General features: G+C 60.7%; 1 protein-coding gene across 1 annotated transcript in view; it reads left to right on the top strand.

Annotated features, from left to right (window-relative positions):
• LOC140470055 (proteolipid protein 2-like) overlaps window positions 1-10,611 on the top strand; it is a 54,946-nt gene extending 44,335 nt beyond the window's left edge. The window contains exons 2-4 of the mRNA XM_072566507.1: window positions 3,062-3,154; window positions 4,074-4,167; window positions 7,709-10,611. Coding sequence (XP_072422608.1) covers window positions 3,062-3,154; window positions 4,074-4,167; window positions 7,709-7,725 — 204 coding nt within the window. The 3' untranslated portion in view covers window positions 7,726-10,611. The remainder of the gene's footprint in view (window positions 1-3,061; window positions 3,155-4,073; window positions 4,168-7,708) is intronic.
• The last annotated feature ends 2,700 nt before the right edge of the window (window positions 10,612-13,311 follow it).

Below are 13,311 nucleotides of genomic sequence, written 5' to 3'. Positions count from 1 at the left end.
TGTGTCTGTGTGTTCCTGTGTGTGTGTGTCCCTGTGTGTGTGTGTCCCCGTGTGTGTGTGTCCCCGTGTGTGTGTGTCCCTGTGTGTGTGTGTCCCCGTGTGTGTGTGTCCCTGTGTGTCTGTGTGTTCCTGTGTGTGTGTGTCCCCGTGTGTGTGTGTCCCTGTGTGTGTGTGTCCCTGTGTGTGTGTGTCCCCGTGTGTGTGTGTCCCTGTGTGTCTGTGTGTTCCTGTGTGTGTGTGCCCCTGTGTGTGTGTGTCCGCGTGTGTGTGTGTCCCTGTGTGTCTGTGTGTTCCTGTGTGTGTGTGTCCCTGTGTGTGTGTCCCTGTGTGTGTGTGTCCCTGTGTGTGTGTGTCCCTGTGTGTGTGTCCCCGTGTGTGTGTGTCCCTGTGTGTGTGTGTCCCCGTGTGTGTGTGCCCCTGTGTGTGTGTCCCTGTGTGTGTGTGTCCCTGTGTGTGTGTGTCCCCGTGTGTGTGTGTCCCCGTGTGTGTGTGTCCCTGTGTGTGTGTGTCCCCGTGTGTGTGTGTCCCCGTGTGTGTGTGTCCCTGTGTGTGTGTGTCCCCGTGTGTGTGTGTCCCCGTGTGTGTGTGTGTCCCCGTGTGTGTGTGTCCCCGTGTGTGTGTGTCCCCGTGTGTGTGTCCCTGTGTGTGTGTGTCCCCGTGTGTGTGTGTCCCCGTGTGTGTGTGTCCCTGTGTGTGTGTGTCCCTGTGTGTGTGTGTGTCCCCGTGTGTGTGTGTCCCTGTGTGTGTGTGTCCCCGTGTGTGTGTGTCCCCGTGTGTGTGTGTCCCCGTGTGTGTGTGTCCCTGTGTGTGTGTGTCCCCGTGTGTGTGTGTCCCCGTGTGTGTGTGTGTCCCCGTGTGTGTGTGTCCCCGTGTGTGTGTGTCCCCGTGTGTGTGTGTCCCTGTGTGTGTGTGTCCCCGTGTGTGTGTGTCCCCGTGTGTGTGTGTCCCTGTGTGTGTGTGTCCCTGTGTGTGTGTGTGTCCCCGTGTGTGTGTGTCCCTGTGTGTGTGTGTCCCCGTGTGTGTGTGTCCCCGTGTGTGTGTGTCCCCGTGTGTGTGTGTCCCTGTGTGTGTGTGTCCCCGTGTGTGTGTGTCCCTGTGTGTGTGTGTCCCCGTGTGTGTCTGTCCCCGTGTGTGTGTGTCCCTGTGTGTGTGTGTCCCCGTGTGTGTGTGTCCCCGTGTGTGTGTGTCCCTGTGTGTGTGTGTCCCTGTGTGTGTGTGTCCCCGTGTGTGTGTGTCCCTGTGTGTGTGTGTCCCTGTGTGTCTGTGTGTTCCTGTGTGTGTGTGTCCCTGTGTGTGTGTGTCCCCGTGTGTGTGTGTCCCTGTGTGTGTGTGTCCCCGTGTGTGTGTGTCCCTGTGTGTCTGTGTGTTCCTGTGTGTGTGTGTCCCCGTGTGTGTGTGTCCCTGTGTGTGTGTGTCCCCGTGTGTGTGTGTCCCTGTGTCCCTGTGTGTTCCTGTGTGTGTGTGTCCCTGTGTGTGTGTGTCCCCGTGTGTGTGTGTCCCTGTGTGTCTGTGTGTTCCTGTGTGTGTGTGTCCCTGTGTGTGTGTCCCTGTGTGTGTGTGTCCCTGTGTGTGTGTGTCCCTGTGTGTGTGTCCCTGTGTGTGTGTGTCCCTGTGTGTGTGTGTCCCTGTGTGTGTGTCCCCGTGTGTGTGTGTCCCTGTGTGTGTGTGTCCCCGTGTGTGTGTGCCCCTGTGTGTGTGTCCCTGTGTGTGCGTGTCCCTGTGTGTGTGTGTCCCCGTGTGTGTGTGTCCCCGTGTGTGTGTGTCCCCGTGTGTGTGTGTCCCCGTGTGTGTGTGTGTCCCCGTGTGTGTGTGTCCCCGTGTGTGTGTGTCCCTGTGTGTGTGTGTCCCCGTGTGTGTGTGTCCCTGTGTGTGTGTGTGTCCCCGTGTGTGTGTGTCCCTGTGTGTGTGTGTCCCCGTGTGTGTGTGTCCCTGTGTGTGTGTGTCCCTGTGTGTGTGTGTCCCCGTGTGTGTGTGTCCCTGTGTGTGTGTGTCCCCGTGTGTGTGTGTCCCCGTGTGTGTGTGTCCCTGTGTGTGTGTGTCCCTGTGTGTGTGTGTCCCCGTGTGTGTGTGTCCCTGTGTCCCTGTGTGTTCCTGTGTGTGTGTGTCCCTGTGTGTGTGTGTCCCCGTGTGTGTGTGTCCCTGTGTGTCTGTGTGTTCCTGTGTGTGTGTGTCCCTGTGTGTGTGTCCCTGTGTGTGTGTGTCCCTGTGTGTGTGTGTCCCTGTGTGTGTGTCCCCGTGTGTGTGTGTCCCTGTGTGTGTGTGTCCCCGTGTGTGTGTGCCCCTGTGTGTGTGTCCCTGTGTGTGCGTGTCCCTGTGTGTGTGTGTCCCCGTGTGTGTGTGTCCCCGTGTGTGTGTGTCCCTGTGTGTGTGTGTCCCCGTGTGTGTGTGTCCCCGTGTGTGTGTGTCCCCGTGTGTGTGTGTGTCCCCGTGTGTGTGTGTCCCCGTGTGTGTGTGTCCCCGTGTGTGTGTGTCCCTGTGTGTGTGTGTCCCCGTGTGTGTGTGTCCCTGTGTGTGTGTGTGTCCCCGTGTGTGTGTGTCCCCGTGTGTGTGTGTCCCCGTGTGTGTGTGTCCCTGTGTGTGTGTGTCCCCGTGTGTGTGTGTCCCCGTGTGTGTGTGCCCCTGTGTGTGTGTCCCTGTGTGTGTGTGTGTGTGGGTGTGTGTGTGTCCCCGTGTGTGTGTGTCCCTGTGTGTCTGTGTGTTCCTGTGTGTGTGTGTCCCTGTGTGTGTGTGTCCCTGTGTGTGTGTGTCCCCGTGTGTGTGTGTCCCCGTGTGTGTGTGTCCCTGTGTGTGTGTGTCCCTGTGTGTGTCTGTGTGTTCCTGTGTGGTGTGTGTCCCCGTGTGTGTGTGTCCCCGTGTGTGTGTGTCCCTGTGTGTGTGTGTCCCTGTGTGTGTGTCTGTGTGTTCCTGTGTGGTGTGTGTCCCCGTGTGTGTGTGTCCCCGTGTGTGTTTGTCCCTGTGTGTGTGTGTCCCTGTGTGTGTGTGTCCCTGTGTGTGTGTCTGTGTGTTCCTGTGTGGTGTGTGTCCAGTGCCCCGTTGCCTGAATTGCCGGGTTGTGTTCCAGGATCTGATCCGGTGTGCCATTGCGGTGATCGTATTTGCCATCATTTCCATTATCGCTCTCACCAGCAACGATGGGCCGCGGATTGCTGCTGGGGTAAGGATATGGGGGGGGGGGAATCCTGGGGGGGAGTGTCAGACAGTGCTCCACATCCGACACGAGACACAACCCAACATCTCCACAACATGGACACAGAGACTTCCTATTTCACCGGAGAGTGGAGCACTCCCTCAGCACCGACCCTCCCTCAGCACTGACCCTCCCACAGCCCCCACTCCCTCAGCACCGACCCTCCCTCAGCACTGACCCTCCCTCAGCACTGACCCTCCCACAGCGCCCACTCCCTCAGCACTGACCCTCCCACAGCGCCCACTCCCTCAGCACTGACCCTCCCACAGCCCCCACTCCCTCAGCACTGACCCTCCCTCAGCACTGACCCTCCCACAGCCCCCACTCCCTCAGCACTGACCCTCCCACAGCCCCCACTCCCTCAGCACTGACCCTCCCTCAGCACTGACCCTCCCACAGCCCCCACTCCCTCAGCACTGACCCTCCCACAGCCCCCACTCCCTCAGCACCAACCCTCCCTCAGCACTGACCCTCCCTCAGCACTGACCCTCCCACAGCGCCCACTCCCTCAGCACTGACCCTCCCACAGCACCCACTCCCTCAGCACTGACCCTCCCTCAGCACTGACCCTCCCACAGCCCCCATTCCCTCAGCACTGACCCTCCCTCAGCACTGACCCTCCCTCAGCGCTGACCCTCCCAGTTCTCATCCTGATTTGCACCAAATCTCCGCGATGCAATGGATTACGGCTCCTGCTCCCTCTGTGTCTGTCCCTCGCTGTTCTCCCTCGCTCCCCTTTGCCCCATCCCTCTCTTCCCCCTTTGTCTCTTCCTCCAGCTCCTCCTCTATCCCCCTGACCTCTGCCTCTTTCCCATGTTCTCCCTCTCCCTCTGTATGTCTCTCTCTCTCTCTCTCCCTCACACACCGTCTCTCTGCTTGGCCCCAGGTCTTCGGATTAGTCACTGCTGCCCTGTTTGGGTACGATGCCTTCCTGATCATCCCGAGTATTCGGACCAGGCAGCATGCACCTGCGCCCAGGGGTGAGTGGGGCACAGACTGGGCACCGTCGGGTGGGGGTGAGGTGGGGGAGGTGGCAGACATCTGAGAGTTGTGTCCAACGTTGGTCAAACCGCAGCGAGAGTATTGTCCATCACTCAGGAACTGAGATGACAAGAGGGATGGGGGTACACTCTGAGGGGTGGGGGGTTGGGGGGGTGGGTGATGGGGAGGGCGGCGAACGCAGAGGCCGATTTACATTGTGTCTAGGTGGAGAGATTTACCAGCATGTTGCCCTTTGAGCGTTGGAGAGATTTGTAGGGGACTGGAGGAGGGGACGGAGATAGGGAGGGGGTGTAGGGGGCTGGAGGAGGGGACGGAGATAGGGAGGGGGTGTAGGGGCTGGAGGAGGGGACGGAGATAGGGAGGGGGTTTAGGGGGCTGGAGGAGGGGACGGAGATAGGGAGGGGGTGTAGGGGCTGGAGGAGGGGACGGAGATAGGGAGGGGGTGTAGGGGCTGGAGGAGGGGACGGAGATAGGGAGGGGGTGTAGGGGCTGGAGGAGGGGACGGAGATAGGGAGGGGGTGTAGGGGGCTGGAGGAGGGGACGGAGATAGGGAGGGGGTGTAGGGGACTGGAGGAGGGGACGGGGATAGGGAGGGGATGTAGGGGGCTGGAGGAGGGGACGGAGATAGGGAGGGGGTGTAGGGGGCTGGAGGAGGGGACGGAGATAGGGAGGGGGTGTAGGGGGCTGGAGGAGGGGACGGGGATAGGGAGGGGGTGTAGGGGCTGGAGGAGGGGACGGAGATAGGGAGGGGGTGTAGGGGCTGGAGGAGGGGACGGAGATAGGGAGGGGGGTGTAGGGGGCTGGAGGAGGGGACGGAGATAGGGAGGGGGTGTAGGGGGCTGGAGGAGGGGACGGAGATAGGGAGGGGGTGTAGGGGGCTGGAGGAGGGGACGGAGATAGGGAGGGGGTGTAGGGGGCTGGAGGAGGGGACGGAGATAGGGAGGGGGTGTAGGGGGCTGGAGGAGGGGACGGAGATAGGGAGGGGGTGTAGGGGGCTGGAGGAGGGGACGGAGATAGGGAGGGGGTGTAAGGGCTGGAGGAGGGGACGGGGATAGGGAGGGGGTGTAGGGGCTGGAGGAGGGGACGGAGATAGGGAGGGGGTGTAGGGGGCTGGAGGAGGGGGACGGAGATAGGGAGGGGGGTGTAGGGGGCTGGAGGAGGGGACGGAGATAGGGAGGGGGTGTAGGGACTGGAGGAGGGGACGGAGATAGGGAGGGGGTGTAGGGGCTGGAGGAGGGGACGGAGATAGGGAGGGGGTGTAGGGGGGTGGAGGAGGGGGACGGGGATAGGGAGGGGGTGTAGGGGGCTGGAGGAGGGGACGGAGATAGGGAGGGGGTGTAGGGGGCTGGAGGAGGGGACGGAGATAGGGAGGGGGTGACAGAGATAGGGAGGGGGTGTGGGGGGCTGGAGGAGGGGGACGGGGATAGGGAGGGGGTGTAGGGGGCTGGAGGAGGGGACGGAGATAGGGAGGGGGTGTAGGGGGCTGGAGGAGGGGACGGGGATAGGGAGGGGGTGACAGAGATAGGGAGGGGGTGTGGGGGCTGGAGGAGGGGACAGAGATAGGGAGGGGGTGTAGGGGGCTGGAGGAGGGGACGGGGATAGGGAGGGGGTGTAGGGGGAGGGAGGAGGGGACGGAGATAGGGAGGGGGTGTAGGGGAGGGAGGGGGGACGGGGATAGGGAGGGGGTGTAGGGGGCTGGAGGAGGGGACGGGGATAGGGAGGGGGTGTAGGGGCTGGAGGAGGGGACGGAGATAGGGAGGGGGTGTAGGGGGCTGGAGGGGGGACGGAGATAGGGAGGGGGTGTAGGGGCTGGAGGAGGGGACGGAGATAGGGAGGGGGTGTAGGGACTGTAGGAGGGGACGGAGATAGGGAGGGGGTGTGGGGGATGGAGGAGGGGACGGGGATAGGGAGGGGGTGTAGGGGGCTGAAGGGGGGACGGAGATAGGGAGGGGGTGTAGGGGGCTGGAGGAGGGGACGTAGATAGGGAGGGGGTGTAGGGGCTGGAGGAGGGGACGGGGATAGGGAGGGGGTGTAGGGGGCTGGAGGAGGGGACGGAGATAGGGAGGGGGTGTAGGGGCTGGAGGAGGGGACGGAGATAGGGAGGGGGTGTAGGGGGCTGGAGGGGGGACGGAGATAGGGAGGGGGTGTAGGGGCTGGAGGAGGGGACGGCGATAGGGAGGGGGTGTAGGGGGCTGAAGGGGGGACGGAGATAGGGAGGGGGTGTAGGGGCTGGAGGAGGGGACGGGGATAGGGAGGGGGTGTAGGGGGCTGGAGGAGGGGACGGAGATAGGGAGGGGGTGTAGGGGCTGGAGGAGGGGACGGAGATAGGGAGGGGGTGTAGGGGCTGGAGGAGGGGACGGAGATAGGGAGGGGGTGTAGGGGGCTGGAGGGGGGACGGAGATAGGGAGGGGGTGTAGGGGCTGGAGGAGGGGACGGCGATAGGGAGGGGGTGTAGGGGGCTGAAGGGGGGACGGAGATAGGGAGGGGGTGTAGGGGCTGGAGGAGGGGACGGGGATAGGGAGGGGGTGTAGGGGCTGGAGGAGGGGACGGGGATAGGGAGGGGGTGTAGGGGGCTGGAGGAGGGGACGGAGATAGGGAGGGGGTGTAGGGGGGCTGGAGGAGGGGACGGAGATAGGGAGGGGGTGTAGGGGGCTGATGGGGGGACGGAGATAGGGAGGGGGTGTAGGGGGCTGATGGGGGGACGGAGATAGGGAGGGGGTGTAGGGGGCTGGAGGAGGGGACGGGGATAGGGAGGGGGTGTAGGGGGCTGGAGGAGGGGACGGAGATAGGGAGGGGGTGTAGGGGGCTGGAGGAGGGGACGGGGATAGGGAGGGGGTGTAGGGGGCTGGAGGAGGGGACGGAGATAGGGAGGGGGTGTAGGGGGCTGGAGGAGGGGACGGGGATAGGGAGGGGGTGTAGGGGGCTGGAGGAGGGGACGGGGATAGGGAGGGGGTGTGGGGGGCTGAAGGGGGGACGGAGATAGGGAGGGGGTGTAGGGGGCTGGAGGAGGGGACGGGGATAGGGAGGGGGTGTAGGGGGCTGAAGGGGGGACGGGGATAGGGAGGGGGTGTAGGGGGCTGGAGGAGGGGACGGGGATAGGGAGGGGGTGTAGGGGGCTGATGGGGGGACGGAGATAGGGAGGGGGTGTAGGGGGCTGGAGGAGGGGACGGGGATAGGGAGGGGGTGTGGGGGCTGGAGGAGGGGACGGAGATAGGGAGGGGTGTAGGGGGCTGGAGGAGGGGACGGAGATAGAGAGGGGGTGTGGGGGGCTGAAGGGGGGACGGAGATAGGGCGTCGGTGCTGATTATTTTATTTTGATTTCCCATCTCCCGTGAATTTCCTTTTTCCTTCCAATTGTACACGGGTTTCCACTCCTTTCTCGTGCGGATGTGGACAGATGTGTGGTTCTTTGCCTGTGTGACGGTGTGCGCTGATTCCGGAAGGTTCTCGCGTATTTCCGGAAGGTTCTAGCGTTTTGCCTGCCCACTGACCTCCTGCTCTCTTTCCGCTCTCTCCCAGATTCCGTGGACACCTAACGTGGCCGTTCACAAGGGGGAGCGGGACAGGCCATCGGGAATGCCGGAGCTGCCTCAAAATTCCCGTCCTGGCTCTGAGGGGGAGAACCCCGGGAAGCCATTCCGTCCTCAGCCCTCTGCTGCGTTCTCAATCCTGATGCTTTTTCACCCGGTTCCCCATGGCAACCTGTGCCCTAATCCTGATCCCTCTGTTCGCCTGGTTCCCATGTCGCCCTGTATCCCAATCCCAATCCCTCTGTTCACCCCATTCCCATGATATCCTAGTCCGAAACCCAATTCCTCTGCTCACCTTGTTGCCTTGCTATCCCTGTATCCCAATTCCAATTCCAATCCCTCTGTTGCCCCGTTCCCATGGCATCCCTGTATCCCAATCCCAATCCCAATCCCTCTGATACACTCGTTCCGGTGGTATCCTTGTATCCCAAACCCAATTGATCTGTTGGCCTTGTTACCATAGTATCCTGGTCCCAATCCCAAACCCTCTGTTCCCCTCGTTGCCATGGTATCATGGTCCCAATCCCAATCCCTCTGTTCCTCGTTGGCATGGTACCCTGGTCCCAATCCCAATCCCTGTATCCTGATGCCTCTGCCAGCCTGTTTTCCCTACGGCATCCCGTAGCCCTAACCCCATCCCCTTGGATTCGTTCCCCATCCCACTCTACCTCCTGCTCCCCTTCACACCTGCCCTACCCCAATTCTCCCCCTCCCTCCCTCCCTCTCTCTCTCTCTCTCTCTCTCTCTCAGTCTCAGTCCCTCTCTCGCTCTGTCTCCTCCGCCCTCCTCTCTCCTCCTTGTCCCTCCCTCTCCTACTCCCTCAGTCCTCCTCGGTTCCTCTCCCTCCTCAGAAACCTCGGCGCAGCATCCACTCCTTCGCCGACAGTGATCGGGCCTAACAATTGCTTGAAGCCTGACCCTCGAGTTACAAATATGAAGGGTCCATCTCCTCAATGTGAGTTGGGGACCCTTTCATCGTGCACTCCCTCCCGATCATGTTATTTGTGTTATCGAATATCGGATAGATGCTGTTTCTAATTTATATAAAAAGGGACAATTCAGGCAGAACTGGGGACTTGGAGTTTTGGCTGCTTTCTCCATCTTTGGCAACGGGAAGGAAGGCAATTCCCGTTCCTAATTTGCTGGCAGTGAAAACAGGGACGTTAGAGGATCAAAATATTTGAACGCGGTTGGAATTGAATTATGTTTTGGGAAAAATATTGGCGATTATTGGGGAAAGGGTTGGCCAAGTGTTAATCCCACAGATTGGCCAGGAGTCTTGCTCCCCCCTCTCTTCCCCCCCCGCCACCCCCCCCCCCCTCCAATACCCGTCCAATTGAGCACCAGATAGATATGGGATCTTGTACGTCTGGGGAATTGGTCTTCGAGGGAGGGTAATCTCCAGGAATTGACTCCGACCCGTCTACTGGAGGTTTTGGAGGTATTGGTATGGGGGGTAGAGGGGTGATGGTGGGGAGGAGGGGGAAGGGGGTGAAGGCAGGGGGGGAAGTGAGCCTTCGTTGGCAAGACGTTGCTCGAGGCCGTGCAGGGTTGGCGCAATGTCGAGGGCCGACGTGGGCCCCCCGCCCTGCGCTGTGCTGGAGCGTTCGACGTTTGAACCCAACGGTCAGAGGTGCGTAGCCAGGCCTCCAGACTCCCACGGCCAGTCCTCTGCGCCCCAACCCTGCCCCCAGCTGTGATCATGAGATGCCCGTCGGTGCGGGCAGGGCACTGCGGGGTGGGGTGGGGGTGGGGGGGTGGGGGGAGCAGCCTGTCACGCCCTCAGGGTGAAAATCTGTGGGATGGGGTAGGGGAAACAGATTTGGAACTCCCCTTCCACTCCCCCCTGCCCCCCCCACCCCCCCCGCCTTCTGTCTCACGGGGGCATCGGGATCCGATCCTCCCCCGGCCTGGAAACTGCCCCCCCCCAACCCCCTCAGCAACACCTTCCCCCCCCCCCCCTTTCCCCTTGCGCCTTTCTCGACTCTGGGTACGGGATGGAGTCACGCGCTGGGGGAGGGGTGGGCGAGCAGCGGGTTGGAGGGGGGTCGCGGGTTTGGGCAGAGGGGGGGGAGCGGTTGGGGAGAGAGAGAGAGAGAGAGAGAGAGAGCGACTCCCCTTTCTACTCCCCATCCCACCCCATCCCCCCCCATCCCCCCTCGGGTGGAGGAGGGTGGGGGGAGTGCCTCAAAGTGCCTTTCCGTGAGAGCGTGGCGATACGTCGTGGAGCTTGATCGCGTCTCCAGAGCGTTCTCGTGCCTTTAATCGTTTCTTTGGCGGGGGGTGGGGTGGGGGGTAGTCAAATTTAGACGGGTCGAACCGAAACGCAGAGGAGTGGTGACAGGCTAAGGGGAGAGGCCATGGGGTTTATCGCCGGGATGCAAGATTACACAGAGTTCAGTTGACCGCTCCCGCCTATTTCCTGGTCCCTTTGAGTCATTTCACTCGGCTGAAGGGGTTTCCCGTTGTCCACGTTGCGTTCTGTCTGATTTGCACTGCTGTTTGATGGCTGCACCACTGAGCCCAGTCTGTAAAGTGCCTGCTGCTTCAGACTCGCGAGCGCAAAGTCGCAATCTCGGATCGTCAGTCGTCCAAGCTCTGTATGTGTCCTCGCTCCCCTCCGACAGGGGGAGGCAAGTGGCGCTGTGTGTGGGAGGGGGGTGTGTGTGTGTGTGCAGCTCGAATTGGTGCCTGGATTACAGCCCCTTGGCTTGGGGAGGGGGGGAGCTCAGCGGTGTTTACACCCCAGCTGTTCCTACCCAAGGGACATCACGAGTGCATGTGTCTCCCCCCCCCCCCCACCCCCACCCCCACCCCCCCAACACACACACACACCACCTCTCCTCACGGAGCGATGGGTCAGTGGAAATAAAAGCCTTTTGTTCCAGGAGACTGGCTGCTTGTGTCTGTGCTGCATCTCTCTCTCTCGCTCTCTGTCTGTCTGTCTGTGTGTCTCTCTCTCTCTGTGTCTCTCTCTCTCTCTCTCTGTCTCTCTCTCTCTCTCTCTCTCTGTCTGTCTCTCTCTCTGTGTGTCTCTCTCTGTCTGTCTGTCTCTCTCTCTCTCTGGTTCTCTCTCCCTCTCTCTGTCTCTATCTCTCTCACTCTGTCTCTCTGTCTTTCTCTCTCTCTCTCTCTGACTCTCTCTCTCTCTGTGTCTCTCTCTGTCTCTCGCTCTGTGTCTGTCTCTCTCTCTCTTTCTCTGCATCTCTGTCTCTCTATGTCTCTCTCTCTCTCTCTCTGTCTCTCTCTCTCTCTCTGTCTCTGTCTCTCTCTCTCTCTCTCTGTCTCTCTCTCTCTCTCTCTCTGTCTCTCTATGTCTCTCTCTCTCTCTCTCTCTGTCTCTCTCTCTCTCTCTGTCTGTCTCTCTATGTCTCTCTCTCTCTCTCTCTCTCTCTGTCTCTCTCTCTCTGTCTGTCTCTCTCTCTCTCTCTCTCTCTCTGTCTCTCTCTCTCTCTGTCTCTCTCTCTCTCTCTCTCTGTCTGTCTCTCTCTCTCTCTCTCTCTCTCTGTCTCTCTCTCTCTCTGTCTCTCTCTCTCTCTCTGTCTCTCTCTCTCTCTCTCTCTGTGTCTCTCTCTCTCTCTCTCTGTCTCTCTGTAGTGATGGGAAATGATGAAGGGTGGATGCGGGTCCTCAAGCAGTGAGGCCATTCAGCCCCTCTCCCAACCAGATGATCAGGGAGCTCTCCCCCATCCCTCTGCACCTAACTGCATTTGGCCTCTTCAACAGTGGGGATAGCAGGAGACTGGTCAGGAGGCCATTCAGCCTCTCCTCCTCCAGCCTGTTACACAGGAACAGGAGGCCATTCAGCCCCTCCTCCTCCAGCCTGTTACACAGGAACAGGAGGCCATTCAGCCCCCTCCTCCTCCAGCCTGTTACACAGGAACAGAAGGCCATTCAGCCCCTCCTCCAGCCTGTTACACAGAAAATGGAGGCCATTCAGCCCCTCCACTGTTCTACAGCAGTAGCTGGAAGCCATTCAGCCCCTCAACAGCAGGGATAGCAGGAGGCAGGTCAGCTTCAGCCCCCTCCCTCCTCCAGCCTGTTACACAGGAACAGGAAGCCATTCAGCCCCTCATCCTCCAGCCTGTTACACAGGAACAGGAGGCCATTCAGCCCCTCCTCCTCCAGCCTGTTACACAGGAACAGGAGGCCATTCAGCCCCTCTAACCTGCTGTTTTAAGAGCTCATGTCTGATGTGGGACCGAAGCGAATCTCCTCCCCGTGTTCCCTGAAACCCCTCAGGGTTTTCAAACTGGTAAGGGCCCTTCGGCGTGTCGTGGTGGCACACGCGGCCCTGTGTGGGAATGACGGGGACGGGGAGGGGGGTGCGACGGGGGGGGGGGGGGGGGGGGGGGGCTAACCACTGTCTCAGCCAGACAAGGTAACCGCCCGACCGCGACTGGTTCCAGGGGAATAACGAGGACAATCGGACAACATCCGGCCTCGGACACTGAAGCAGTCTGTGCGCCCGACCGCGGACAGGCCCGGATACGATCCAGGCTTCAGATCGGCCAATACGACACAGGCCTCAGGCTGACCGTCGGCATGCAGAGGGAGTCAGACAGGAATAACTCCGCACAGGACTTCACAGGCAGGCCCTGACAATGCCCCCGCTTCCTCGCTGTTCAACATTCCTGTGTGTATCTGGCAACCGGGCCTCGTTATCATCGAATTCCTAAAGTGTCCAGGGATGTGCAGGTTAGGGTGGGATTGGCGGTGCTAAATTGTCCCCGTAGTGCCCAGGGATGTGCAGGTTAGGGTGGATTGGCCCGTGCTAAATTGTCCCGTAGTGCCCAGGGATGTGCAGGTTAGGGTGGATTGGCCGTGCTAAATTGTCCCATAGTGTTAAGTGCATTTGTCAGAGGGAAATGGGTCTGGCTGGGTTACTCTTGGGAGGGCCGGTGTGGACTGGTTGGGCCGAAGGGCCTGTTTCCACTCTGTAGGGTATCTAATCTAATCGAATCTCGATAGACTCAATGACCTGACCCCCTTATCTCTGTTCTAACGGGTCTTCCCTTTCCTCTAAGGCTGTGCCCTTGGCTCCTCGTCTCTCCTCCCTTCCCATCATCCACTCTGCCCAGGCCGCTCTCTACGAATCAATTAGATCCCCCCCCACCCCCGTTCCTTCTAAACCCCACCGAGTATAAACCCAGAGTCCTCAAACCTGCCCTCATGGGTTAAGCTGCTCATTCCGGGGCCCATTCTCGCGATCACCTCTGAACCCCCTCCAGGGGCCAGCCCATCCTTCCGGAGACATTCCGGCCCAAAAACCGGGCGCAATACTCCGAACGTGGTCTGACCGGAGCCGTTACGGAGCTTCGGAATTACATCCCTGCTTTTGGATGCAAGTCCTCTCTGAATAAACGCCGCGGCCGCGTCCTAACCTGCTGACTCAACCTGAGGGTTTGGTTTTGAGACAATCCTGGGCCAGAGCTCCCAAGTCTCTCCGCGCTTCAGGCTTCGGAATCCTCTCCCCGTTTCGAAAGCAGCCCCGGCCTCTGCTCTTCCCGACCAAAGCGCGTGACCTCGCTCTTTCCCAGGCTGTGCTCCAAGCTGCCACTTCCTCTCCTAACCCGTCCAAACCCTTCTGCA

Source organism: Chiloscyllium punctatum, chromosome 50 (assembly GCF_047496795.1).
Source record: "Chiloscyllium punctatum isolate Juve2018m chromosome 50, sChiPun1.3, whole genome shotgun sequence".
Lineage (NCBI taxonomy): Eukaryota > Metazoa > Chordata > Chondrichthyes > Orectolobiformes > Hemiscylliidae > Chiloscyllium > Chiloscyllium punctatum.
This window is presented reverse-complemented; position numbering and strand designations above follow the sequence as displayed.